General features: G+C 35.8%; 2 protein-coding genes across 5 annotated transcripts; one reads left to right on the top strand and one right to left on the bottom strand.

Annotated features, from left to right (window-relative positions):
* Positions 1-928: 928 nt before the first annotated feature.
* Positions 929-8,670, top strand: LOC139777378 (uncharacterized). The gene is made up of 16 exons (XM_071714766.1): positions 929-1,358; positions 1,729-1,787; positions 2,188-2,407; positions 2,665-2,915; positions 2,991-3,158; positions 3,451-3,677; positions 3,995-4,205; positions 4,372-4,517; positions 4,597-4,826; positions 5,615-5,646; positions 6,036-6,228; positions 6,511-6,738; positions 6,866-7,210; positions 7,480-7,764; positions 7,820-8,045; positions 8,202-8,670. The coding sequence occupies exons 1-16, from the start codon at positions 1,344-1,346 to the stop codon at positions 8,501-8,503; spliced, it is 3,138 nt and encodes a 1,045-aa protein (XP_071570867.1). The 5' UTR covers positions 929-1,343; the 3' UTR covers positions 8,504-8,670.
* On the bottom strand, positions 8,650-11,829 carry LOC139777383 (erlin-1). Of its 4 annotated transcripts, none has more exons than XM_071714773.1 (5): positions 11,698-11,829; positions 10,866-10,993; positions 10,596-10,785; positions 10,251-10,509; positions 8,650-10,139 (listed from the first exon to the last, which is right to left on the bottom strand). In XM_071714773.1, the coding sequence occupies exons 2-5, from the start codon at positions 10,971-10,973 to the stop codon at positions 9,719-9,721; spliced, it is 978 nt and encodes a 325-aa protein (XP_071570874.1). In that variant the 5' UTR covers positions 10,974-10,993; positions 11,698-11,829; the 3' UTR covers positions 8,650-9,718. The 4 variants fall into 4 exon arrangements, with proteins under 4 accessions (XP_071570874.1, XP_071570877.1, XP_071570875.1 ...); XM_071714776.1 differs by having other exon boundaries at positions 11,757-11,781; XM_071714774.1 differs by lacking the exon at positions 11,698-11,829 and adding an exon at positions 11,539-11,691.
* Positions 11,830-12,433: the final 604 nt, after the last annotated feature.

The following is a 12,433-nucleotide window of genomic DNA, read 5'->3' as shown; positions in this document are numbered from 1 at the left end:
CGGCACGGTGGCGGGCGGCGCGGCGTTCCGCAACGCGTCCCGACGCGGCGTTTGGATTCGAATTGTGCCGATCGAACTGGGAACGTTTGAGAACCGGAAGCGATCGGGACGATCGAAAACTTCGGGCGTTCAGACGAATCCGAGCGAGAAATGTTTTCGTGGTCGCCGCGAGACTCGCGAGCGGTAAACGAGCTAACGAGCTCGACTTCGACCTGAAGTCAGGTCCGATAGATCGAACGGTTTGAACTGTTTGAAATCTACGCGAATAATACAGGGTGACTCGATTAAACTCGGATTATCACTCAAACGGTGATTAATTCGATCAACAGAGTTGTTTACAGCAAAATTCCTACAATTATAATTATAATTCTAAACTATAATATACAATTATACAATTCGTTATTCCTAATTTAATCTTCCTTCTCGCGTTTCGGAGAAAAGAAATTGATAACTTTGTTATCAATTGATAATTGTTATCTATTGACAATTGTTATTTGACAAGTTAATTGAAATTTGGTCGAGGCCACTCTCAGGCTTCGAACAGGTTGTCGATTTATTAAAAATTCATTTATAGGATTATTAATACCTTAAGAAATTAATTTCTGCATATATCAAACACATATTTCGATATGTGCATAGATTCGTATGTTAACGCATTAATGGCGTGTGCATGTAATAATTTAATCATGCATGCTGTTCGATAACATGAAAATTCTGAGAATTTGCTTGAATTAGAGAATGATCGAACGCCAAGACAGATTTGAAAGAGGTATTTGTAAACAGAATGTAAACAGAAATAACCAGAATTTATAATTGCGTATTCCTTTCAATTTCTTGTCAGGCTTTTGATCTCAAAGTGTTTTACTATTCCACAGTTATAATTTAAGGTCCGATAAACATTGCAATTTAAAGATTGGTGGCACGTCGTTGAGAAGTAATAATAACAGGAAAATTATAAACGATAACGCAGAGCACGAGAAGATTGAGAAAATTTGCGATGCACAGTTGCGGTAAATAGGTATGTGGAAAATGATGGAAGCTTTTAGATCCTTCTGTACGTTTAGAGACCCAAAAATACACCGGCCGCGTGGTCGCGACGTATCTGAGCGCAATGCATCGTGTCTGAAAGCGGCACAAATCTCACTACCCGCCTGGTACATACTAGATTGTACCATTGGCAAGGCTTGCGCGTGATATTTTTAATAAGCCGGGAATATAAAGCGTGCGGCAAGCACGCTTTGGCTCAGTTCAAGCACAGGCCAGCACAGGCCTTCAATCGATGCAGCATCAGTGGCTCATTGACGAAGAAAGCTACTTCTTACCGGCTTGGTTCTCAATCGACCATGTCGCAAGAATCGGTACGTTCTTATAATGACACTTTGGACCAAACTCTGATTGACTTGATTAACTTGTTAAGTGATACCTGTACTATGCAGATAATGTTTTATCTCTTTCAATTGACATATGTGGAAAGAAAGATTAAGGACGACGAATCATGTAGTCAGATATTTTGCTGCAAGCAATTTTGTCGGTTGAATTAATCGCCGATCGAGTTAATTGGAATTTAATCGAGATCGTCTCTTTGAGACGATTTTATCTATTTTTATCTATTTACAAACGTCTTGACGAGAGATGTAAATATTTGCGACATTAGTCCGTGCAACTTGTAATGTATTTCAATTCAATTCTAGCAATACATGGTTTTGTTACATTCTTTGAATATTTTAGGAAAGTGGTGCATCCGCGTCGCGGGCGTACGAAGTGCTGCAGAATGATCAAGTTGGCAGGTGAGAGAAAAGAAAGAGTGGAACTGATAAATTGTTCTAGCTGAGGTAAAATATAGGGTCAGAAGTCCATGAATAATTTTAAACAGGAAATATTCTCTTAATGAGAGACTGCGCGGTGCATTAAGGCTGGAATAAATTAAACATTTGCAGAATCTCATCAGAGTAGTCGGATGAATTAATGAATACACATGTGATTTGCATGACAATATAAAATTGATATATTATACTTATTAAACTACAAAACAGAAGTCTACAAATAATTTTAGAAAAAATTTAATGTGATCTGACGTGGAAAAAGTTATATCAACGTTTTTCGGCGCGATTAGAATAATATAATTATTTTGATCACGTGTATTCTAATTAAACGTTTATTTATAAGAATTGCATTTTATGCTCCCAGATACATGGTCGCGAGTAGAGAACTACAGGCTGGTGAAGAAATGGTCACAGAAATGCCCTTCGTCGTTGGACCGAAGGCATGCACTTATCCCTTGTGTCTCTCCTGCTACACACCTTGGCCCCCTGAACCGGATAACAAACCGTTATGTTCTAAGTGCGGATGGCCTGTCTGCGGCCAAGACTGCGAAGATGCTCCGCAACATAAAGATTACGAGTGCCAGGTAATTATAAGACTTCAATTGAAGAGCTTTTTCTATACTTACTGTCTTAAAAATCCTACAGGAAGCTATGGCCGTAAATCTGCCTTTTTAATAAGTGAAGATTGGGCTAGGGAAAATTTCAAAGAACGCAGCATGCGATCTTCAGTCTTTAAATCCATAAAGTCGTAGATAGCAACGGGCTTTTTTTAACTGCGAATGTTTGTCCTCAATATTGTGTTTGGCAGTGTGTTTGTCTAAAGATCTATTTTCTTCGATAGGTGTTTGCACAGGCGAACGAGAAGTTTAACATAGACGCCGCTCTGGAGGGGAACAGCGAAAACGGTATTCCGCAGTTAGAATGCATAACGCCGTTGAGACTATTGTTGGAGTCGGAAAAAAACGTCGAAAGGTGGAACAAGGAAGTGAAGGATATGGAGACGCATAGTAAGATAAGATGTCAGAAACCGCAATGGAAGTCAGATCACGTCAATATTGTGGATTATCTGAGAAAACGGCTCAAACTTGATAGGTATACTGCGGTGCTTTACCATAACATATTCCTTTGACTTGAAACTGTTCTTGAAAATAAATATTTTGGACGCAGATTCTCAGAGGAGTACATACAAATGGCATGCGGTATCTTGGAAATTAACACGTTCGAGGTGCGAACGGCGAAAGGGTTCAGCGCACGTGGTCTCTATCCGACAGTCGCTTTGATGAATCACTCGTGCGTCTCGAACACGTCTCACAGCATCTCGCCGGTTGATTACAGGTACATCAATTACTAATTAGTGACCGTTGTTTGTTTGAACGAAGACATGTAACGAAAACATAATTCTTTGTAATGATAGACTAGCTATCACCGGCAAAAGGTCTAAGTGGTATCTTAAGCAGCAGCGATCTTAATTTTCTTACTTGCTATACGCTCATGCACAGTCCTTCCTCAATTAATTCGCGCGTTGCGCGCGATCCCCAGGAAATCTCACGCGGTTTATTATGCTGATGAAGATACGCCCCGTATTAAATGCGAATAACAATTATGCACGAGGTTCTTGCGTCCACAGGATACGGCTGCGTACCACGCTTAAAATTCCTGCGGGCGGTGAACTCTACGCGAGTTACACGCACTCGTTACTTCCGACGATGCTACGGAGAGAGCATCTGCTCGAGGGTAAGCACTTCGCGTGCGCGTGCCCCCGATGTTCAGATCCTACGGAACTGGGCACTCACATGTCCTCACTGAAGTGCAACAAATGCGACAACGGAATCGTTTTGTCGCTGGATTCTCTAGGTACCGCAATATGTTATCTATTAATTAATATTTTCTTTAAGTTGCGACGTTAATTGAGCAGAAATCGAGAATTGAAACGGGTTTATTGAGTTTAGTTTTAAATATCACAATCGTGCAATAATGATTGTTACATTTAATTGCGAGTAAACAAAATACAGGAATCAACATAAAGTTCCTTCAATGTCAGGAATTGAAATTATATTAGTTTTAGTATTTGGCAATAATGTAATATTAACAGCATTTCTAATTTTATTATATTAATGATTGAGAATGTATAAAATAGCGATTACATCTACACGATCAATAATATTTTTCAGACCCGCAAAGTACATGGAAGTGTACGCATTGCGAGTTTTCCACCAACGGTCACGCAGTACGAAAAGTTCTTCAGATAATTCAAGCGGAAGTAGACGCCGTTGAAGCTATCAGCGGAGCCGACGGAGCCGACGCGATTAACGCAAGAGAGACCATTATGAAAAAGTACCGATCGGTTTTACACCCCCGTCATGCCTTTCTTTCGATGTTAAGGTACGGAACACAGTTGCTAGATAATAATAAATATATCTCTAATAATGACATAAAAATTAATTAAATTCGACGAAGTCAATTTTACCAAACTTAATTATTCTCGCATATACTTTTCACATTATATATTGTTAAAAATTCCTAAATTGCGGAATATAATATTTCTTAGACACTCATTGACTCAAATGTACGGCCGGGTTGACGAATATTTGTTGGACGATTTGCCGGATGTTGTATTGGAGCATAAAGTCGAGATGTGCCGTTTATTGCTCCAAGTATTGGATGTTGTAGAACCTGGGTACAGTCGTGTAAGAGGTATATATTGCTTATAAATTAGAGAAAATTAGAGAAAATATGTATGAATAACTTTATTGCTTTACCTTTTTGGTTGCAGGCATGACGCTATACGAGTTACACGCACCGTTACTATTTTTAGCGAAAGGTCAGTGGAATGCCGGTGTCATTGACGAGGCCGGACTGAAGTCTAAAATGATAGAAGCGGCGAATATTTTAAAAGAGGCAACTACGATATTAAGCTTAGAGCAACCAGAGACGTCCGAGGGACAAATAGGACTCGTCGCGAAGGAATCTATAGTTCAACTGGAACAATCCATAAATGATTTATAAGTATCTGTTGTAAAATCTCGTTATTTGTATAAATTTATTATATTAATAAACGTCATGTTTCTTGAGGTCTCTCGAGAAACCAACAAGTGCCAATTCCATCTGATTATATTTTGCAATTTTTTAATCAAGGAAAGTGATTTTATGAAACAACTGAAAGAGAAAATTATATGGAAAATGTTTGCATGTAATTCGCAGGAAGTTATGACAATAATAATTACATAAAAATAGATAATAGGAAATAGGGTACACTAAGAAAAATACCATCCTGAATATCCCAAACATATATACAAGTGTCTTAATTTCTTTAAATTATTATGCAATATACAATGAATTACAATGTATTAATTATTATTAGAGTAGAAAATGTCTTAATAAAAGAATAAAAATTACAAAAAAAAATTTGTAATATTTATTCAATATCCTACAAATATTTCTAATTCTGTAACAAATCTATGCATGGTGTGTGTAGAATGGAAAATTTACATAAAATTTCTCGGTATTATGAATTTTTAACGAGATATCTTAAGAAAATATCCAATAGGTTTTTTTCCCTCTCTTGTTATATGTATGTATATGTGTATATATATATTGTACTGCTAATGCGTGCACTGTACTAACATTACAGGTTGCGCGCGATGCCACGCAGTATCTAATAATACAGCCCGTCGCGTGAGTGCCTAAGGAAGACGGTTCATATTACTAATGCCTGCTTGCCAATGCTAGTTACGGGTCGACAATCGCTAACTTGAAGGAAGTAATCTGGAGATATGACGTCTACTGCGAAGTACAAGGTTACGCATTCGAAGAAGCTTGGAAGGTATAGTCGCAGCTACAATTTAGCATTATACTAATATGTCTCTTTGTATAATTTACATACTAATTACTAATTATCGTATAATCAAATTGTGACAAAATCATAAAACACATGTGCTTATTTGAAAACATTATTTCATCACTTGCACACTCTTTATTTTATATAGTTAATTAAGTCATTAAAACTTTTATTAAATAATTTTAAAAGAAATAGAACTAACAGAAAGAAGAAATTAATTCTTTACGTGTTTATGATTTTATCCTTAAAATAAATTTGACATTTCTCTGCATTTACAAAATAAATACGCTTGCGCTATGTATCGAAGCATATGTGTATTTAGTTTTGCACAACCGTAATTATAATTGTTGCAAACTATATATTTTGTTCATAAGGTATCTCGTATCAGCTAAAAACATAACGCCGGGGGAAGTTATAATTCGAGAGGAACCGAGCGCGGTCGGTCCCATGATGTACAAGGATTGTTTCTGCTTTGCCTGTATGCGCACATTACCAAAAATTGTCAAAGGGAGACAGTATGCTTGTTCCAGATGTAACTTTGCACCGCTGTGCAGCGTAGCATGCGAGGTAACAAGTTGGAGTACGTTACACAACGGCGATTCTCAAAGAGACGTCTGAGAAAGAATTTGTTATCGGACGAAGGAAAAAAGCATTTTCGCACGATCCGTTGGATAAAACTTAAACTCCTGCGAGTGAGATTATTTGTGAAAAATGTATGCAATCAGTGATTGTACGAAATTTTGCTCATCTAAAAAGAACTGCAGGATAAAGCTTGAGAATCGCTGTGTTACGCAAAGTTATGTCACTTTCGAAATAGTACCTTTAATCTTCTTTCACGTATCTTCGAAGGCACGAACGAAGCATCACACGAATGAAGAATGCCAAATATTTAGAGATAATCGAGATCTATTGACGGAAAACGGAATTGATGCGGCAGGAATTTTACTGGCCTTGCGGCTATGGCTAATAAAACACAAGGATCCAACTGTGTGGGAGAAAATAGATCGTATGGAGGCACATTTGGATAAAAGGATTGGCACATCCATTTGGAGGGACAGAGAAGTCAATATCGTAGATGTGAGTTTCACATAAATCAGATTTTTACATATATTGAAGGTTTAATCTAATCATGCAAAGCACAAGAACAGCATAAATATTTTTAAGATATTTACCTAATAAGTTTCCTTTGTTCGAACTTGGAAAGCATCCAAGGTGTTTTAGTTGTCCCATTGTATATATGTGCGGTTGCATGTATGTGGTACAGGTAATTCGAAGGTTTCGCATGCCCGCTGAGATCGAGCCACCGAGCGCGGAATTAATGCACAAATTGTGCGGCATTTTGGATGTGAATGCCTTCGAGTTGCGATTACCTGGTGCTGTTGACGGTCTTCTTCTGCGAGGTTTATACATCGAGGCGACCCTGATGGCTCATGACTGCAGAGGCAACACTCACCTCACCGTGGACGACAATTTCCAACTGACCATTTATGCGAGCATAGCGATTAAACAGGACGAACCTATCCTATTTAATTATACCTCGTCGTTGCTGGTCAGTTAGTTGCACAATTATAACAAAACTCTAACAAAATTAATAATATTTTGCTTTCTTTCACTAATATTTCAATATTACTCGATGATTCAATTTAAGTTATATTCAATATTATCTAACGATTCAATTAAAGACTATATTTTTTACTAAAAATATTTTTATTGTTGTTAGATTTGAAAGAGACACTTGTTATTATCTATGTGCTGAGTGAACTTTAAAAAGCAATATTTCCTAATTTATACACCAATATTAATATATTTAACTATTAGGGTACAGCTGACAGAAAAGAGCATCTTCGAGAGGGAAAGTATTTCGAATGCGAATGCTCTCTATGTACAGATCCATACGAATTGCAGTCGCATTTAAGTAGCGTGCTATGTCCGCGTTGTAAAAAAGGATTCATAGGCATGCAAGATACCTCCATCGTCGATCCATACGAGCGAAGTCGATGGCAATGTCAGATGTGCAAGAGGACCTACGGCGGTCGTCTTATCAGAGCTACGTTGAACATATGCAGAACACTTATCGACGAATGCGAGGACGTTGACATAAAAGTTCGTGATTATATATTTAGAGCTTTACATTTGTTTTCCATAATCATTGCAGCAGCTTAATATTTTTCAGAGGATAGACAACTTACTTAGGAAATTATCCCAATCTTTGCATACCAATCATTTCCTAATGTTGTCTTTAAAGCAGAAGTTGTTAACAGCCTGCAGAAAAGAAATAACATCTCCTAATCCTCAGAAAAAGATTGTACAAAAAATGTTGGATACGTGTAAGGAAGTCTATAATGTCTTAGACATAGTAGAGCCGGGCATATCACGTTTAAAAGGTACGAACGCATTATTGTTTAGACTGCATAATATTCCGATAACATAAATTATAAATATCTGGAAAAAAAATAATATTCTGATGTTACAAGTTTTTATAAAGAAATTTTTATACGATTTAGAAAAATATTTATCAATATTATAAATATCGGTTTCAGGCATAATGTTATACGAGATGCATTTGCCTGTAATAATATTGGCGAATCGATCTTATTCTGCACGTGAAATTTCTTTAACGCAGTTGGCCTGCCAACTGGAAGAAGCCAAGGATCTTCTAAAGAAAGCACTGACTATGCTTCTTTTGGAACCGCCGACTACGCCAGAAGGGAAATTAGCTAAAAGAGCGCTGGAAGAATTACGGACGTTAAATCAGAATATAAGCGATGTTAAATCCTTACCGTTGGAAGAGCCCAAAGTCCATATGCGTAGAGCGAGAGAACGTCGTAAAAAAATCAAATGACATCTCATCCCATATATTTCTGAACTTGTATTGATACGAAAGATGGTTTAATTTTCCTTGTACAACCGAAGGTTGGCAGCAGTCGGGAGAAAAAAGAGCAATATCGGAATAATATATTATGCATGGGAATTAAATAAACAAAAAAATTTGTTTACCTTTAAATTTGATATTAATTTTGTCTTTATTCTCTAATAACATCAAAAGAAGATAAATAAGCCAATTATACACCTTTATATATGGAGGGGTAAAAGCCATAGTGGTGTAAGTCAAATTTTTTAAAATATTGACTTGTGTGCATAGATGCAATTTATATATTGTATAGATTGCATCTATGCACACACACGAGTCAATATTTTTAAAAATTTGACTTACATCACTATGGCTTTTACCCTTCCTTATAAAAAATCAAGTACAGTCGTTAACAAAAAATTGCATAGCTTAATAAGAACAAAAACTATTACACTGTTTTGGAAGAATTATGACCATAAAACGAATGAAAAACATAATTTAAAAATGTAATTTAAATATTTCATTTAACAATTTTCTTCTTTGGAAAAAAAATCGATGCTAAAGTAGTTATTGGAGCTTAACTGTAACTGAATCAAAATTTTATTTTAATGCAGATTCCTAATCAAGATATTCTTTTTTATAGTCATTATTTATGTTAATAATTCAGGATTGTGTAATTATTACATATTACATGCTTGTGTAATTATTACATAATCACCATATATTGAAGAGAAAACGTTTTTTATTATATATAATAAAAAAACGGATCATGTATTTGTATTCGTAATGTATCTATCTATCTATACTATATAGATTTAATAAATACATTCATACAAAATTTCAATTCCACACAATTAATTTGGAGGAATAAGTAACACTCCGAAATTCTAGAATCGTCTGTACAATATATGGCTGATATTCAGAGTTCGGTCTTATATACGGTCTTATATATGGTCTTATATACGGTCTTGAGATAAGAACGGACCTATGTAATAAATACGGTCCTATGTAACAATTGGTAACAATCTATGTTTTCTATATAGAAAAAAATGTCCCTGCGCACAACTAGAAGTTGTAAATTTTCCAAAGTTTTTCGATTCTCTTATCGTAAAAGTATTCATTCGAAAAGATAAGATCCATCACGTTTCATCTTGTGTAATAGTAATCATCAAAATAAGGTATGTGAATTGCACTATCTATTGTTCATCACTTTGGTGCAATATTGGTATTAGATTTGAAATCGGCATCATTCAAGCAACTACCAAATGCAAACATTCTTGGAATGTCTTGCCCGTAATATATTTTGGTGTTGTGTGCCAATGCCTCATATTTCTTGAGCTCTAAAAATTCCTTAGACAAAAGTATTTTGTTCGCGTCGGCTTGCATTTTCATCTGGTAAAATTCGGCATCTGAACGGCTTTTTTGCCTTGCTAAATGCATCTCGTCTTCTATGGCAGCCATTTGTTGTAGGGATTCTTTCTCCATAATCTTTTGATTGTATTGAATCTTTGCAACTAGCGCTTCTTTTTCAGCCTCAATGATGGCCTTCTTGCGATCGGTCTCAGCATCTTTCTCTACTACTTTCTGATGTTGCGTGGATATTAATAGCTTCGTTTTCTCTCCTTCCCTGGATAATTCAAAATATTGTATAAAAATAAATTAATATATAAACTATAGAAATATAAAGAAAATTGAACTGTACAAAGAAACTTAATTAATTAGCAGAGTAATCCCTTACATTAATTCGTAGTTCTTCCTGATTGTTTCAGGAATTTTTGGCTTCGTTACTCTTACAGCTTGTATATTAAGACCAGGCGCTAATTCATTCAAGTCGCTTTGAAGCGCAGTCTTCAGATTTTCATCAATTTGATCAAACAGATCAATGTATACTTCATGTAATGTGTGTACAGAACAAAATTGGTTTAATTCATGATGCACTTTGTTAAAAATTAAAGTGCGATCGTAATCCGCTGTGAAATTTCTCACCATGTTGTAAACTACACAAAAATGTATCTGTTAATATGTACTTTCACAAAATATATCAACATTCTCAAAAATTAGAACAATCTGTTCCACGACTTACCGCTATTCGCATCTAATATATTCACAACTTCTATACGATCAAAGTAGATCATAACACCACCGCTGGTTCCACATGGCACATTCTTCACTTCGTCTGTCTGCAGAGTTACTTGAACCGAACGATAAGTGGTCAGAAACGGTATCATCATGTGAAATCCTGGATTGCTCACTTGGGGCAACAGTGCGCCACCCTGATAGATATTCATACAGTTAAAAGCAATAAGATTATTGGAGATAATAGGAATAGAATCTATCGTTTGAGACAACTCACTCGAAAATACACCCCTACATGGCCTTCCTCGATCCGATGAAGGGAAAAGTTAAATACTACTGCAAAGCACATGAGGAAACCGAGTGCTATGATTCTTTGGTCAAACATAGTCGCCCGTTCGCAATATTCTGAAACACGTATGAAGAAAGATTTGTATGAGACTGAATGCCACGTGTGCATAGTGGTATAACATATGCAAAATAGGGATGAGTAAAGGATAAATACATGTGATGAATCACGAGTACGAGCGGCTTGAAATAATGGCCTAGTTTAAACCGTGCGACCTGATCGCGACCTGACCTATGCCCTGACCTAAAATAGACTTCTAAACAAAACGTTTACACCATGTAGACCTATGATACTTTTGGTCGAATATAGATAAAAATCCAGTATCCAGTATTTATTGGTACACTCTCTGCACTTTAGGCGATCTTTAGGTCACCTGCGTTTACACGCGTTACGTCCTACTTTAGGTCTACGCCTAATTTAGGCACGCGAAAAAAAGACCTGACCCAAGCGAGGTCGCAACTGTTTACATCGTCGCGACCTATCGTGTTTGGGTTGAATATAAGGTATAGGTCGCGGCCTAAACGCACGGTGTAAACTAGGCCAATATCGCGCGAAGCGATAGTTACGTAACATGCGGGCATAAAACTGTAATTATATAGCGTACAATTAGCAAATCCACCGGTCGCTGGCACGATTCCCCAAAAATCAAAACACCGTCGAAAGAGGTTAGCTTTTCGATAATCGTATCAAGCAAGCAAAATACCGTGATCTAAAGGACGGAAAGCGTGTTACAAAGCGGTAATAGATATGTGATTATAACTACAGATCACAACATGGTCCATTAAATTCATATTTGCGAAACAGATCCCTTGACATTATTACTTCATCTGGTAGCCACACTGGGTAGCCATAACGCATTCTCAATCTCAATTCTTTTTTCAACAGAGGTATCGACTTAGGGTAATCGTCGAAAATGACGGAAACTGCATTAAATTTGCCTTTTTAAAAAAAGATACACGTATTAAATATATATAATCATTATATCGTTATATTTTATCTTCCTTTTATTATCTAATAAATTCTCTATAAAGCCTAAATTGCAAAGTGAGAATTATCTTAACAATAATATCATTATATGTAAAGATGTCGAACTAATTAGATTTATTTAATTTATTAGATAAATAGCAACATTGCAAATAATGAATAACACATATCGTATTATTGATTCTTAACAGTTCCTGGGCTAAAAATAAAAGATATTTATTGATTTTATATATATATAAAATATATATATAATATATATATATATATATATATACCTATATATATATAAAATAAATAAATAATTAATAATATAATCAATATTGATTTAATAAAAAAAAATAAATAAATTATTGATTTTATATATATATATAAAATATATATATAATATATATATATATATATATATATATATATATAGGGGAGTGGTAGAACGAGGAAGGAGAAGAGGTGACGAGCGTGCACTGCTGCTTTTCTGTTAAGCCTTGTGTACACGATACTAGAATCGGTCCGAAAGT

This window comes from Temnothorax nylanderi, unplaced genomic scaffold, assembly GCF_030848795.1.
Source record: "Temnothorax nylanderi isolate EJ_2023f unplaced genomic scaffold, tnyl_v1.0 TNYL_tig0146_pilon, whole genome shotgun sequence".
Classification (NCBI taxonomy): Eukaryota; Metazoa; Arthropoda; class Insecta; order Hymenoptera; family Formicidae; genus Temnothorax; species Temnothorax nylanderi.
Note: the sequence above shows the minus strand (reverse complement) of the source record. Positions and strands in the feature narration are given on the sequence as shown.

What these genes read in the sequence shown, in the direction of transcription:
- LOC139777383 (XM_071714773.1), bottom strand. Translation starts at nt 10,973, where the DNA reads ATGTTTGACCAAAGAATCATAGCACTCGGTTTCCTCATGTGCTTTGCA. An exon ending in ATGTAGGGGTGTATTTTCGA is followed by an intron (nt 10,786 to 10,865) that starts GTGAGTTGTCTC and finishes AATATCTATCAG; the next exon opens with GGTGGCGCACTGTTGCCCCA. An exon ending in TATATTAGATGCGAATAGCG is followed by an intron (nt 10,510 to 10,595) that starts GTAAGTCGTGGA and finishes ATTTTTGTGTAG; the next exon opens with TTTACAACATGGTGAGAAAT.
- LOC139777378 (XM_071714766.1), top strand. An exon ending in ATTATACCTCGTCGTTGCTG is followed by an intron (nt 7,211 to 7,479) that starts GTCAGTTAGTTG and finishes TTTAACTATTAG; the next exon opens with GGTACAGCTGACAGAAAAGA. An exon ending in GGGCATATCACGTTTAAAAG is followed by an intron (nt 8,046 to 8,201) that starts GTACGAACGCAT and finishes TATCGGTTTCAG; the next exon opens with GCATAATGTTATACGAGATG.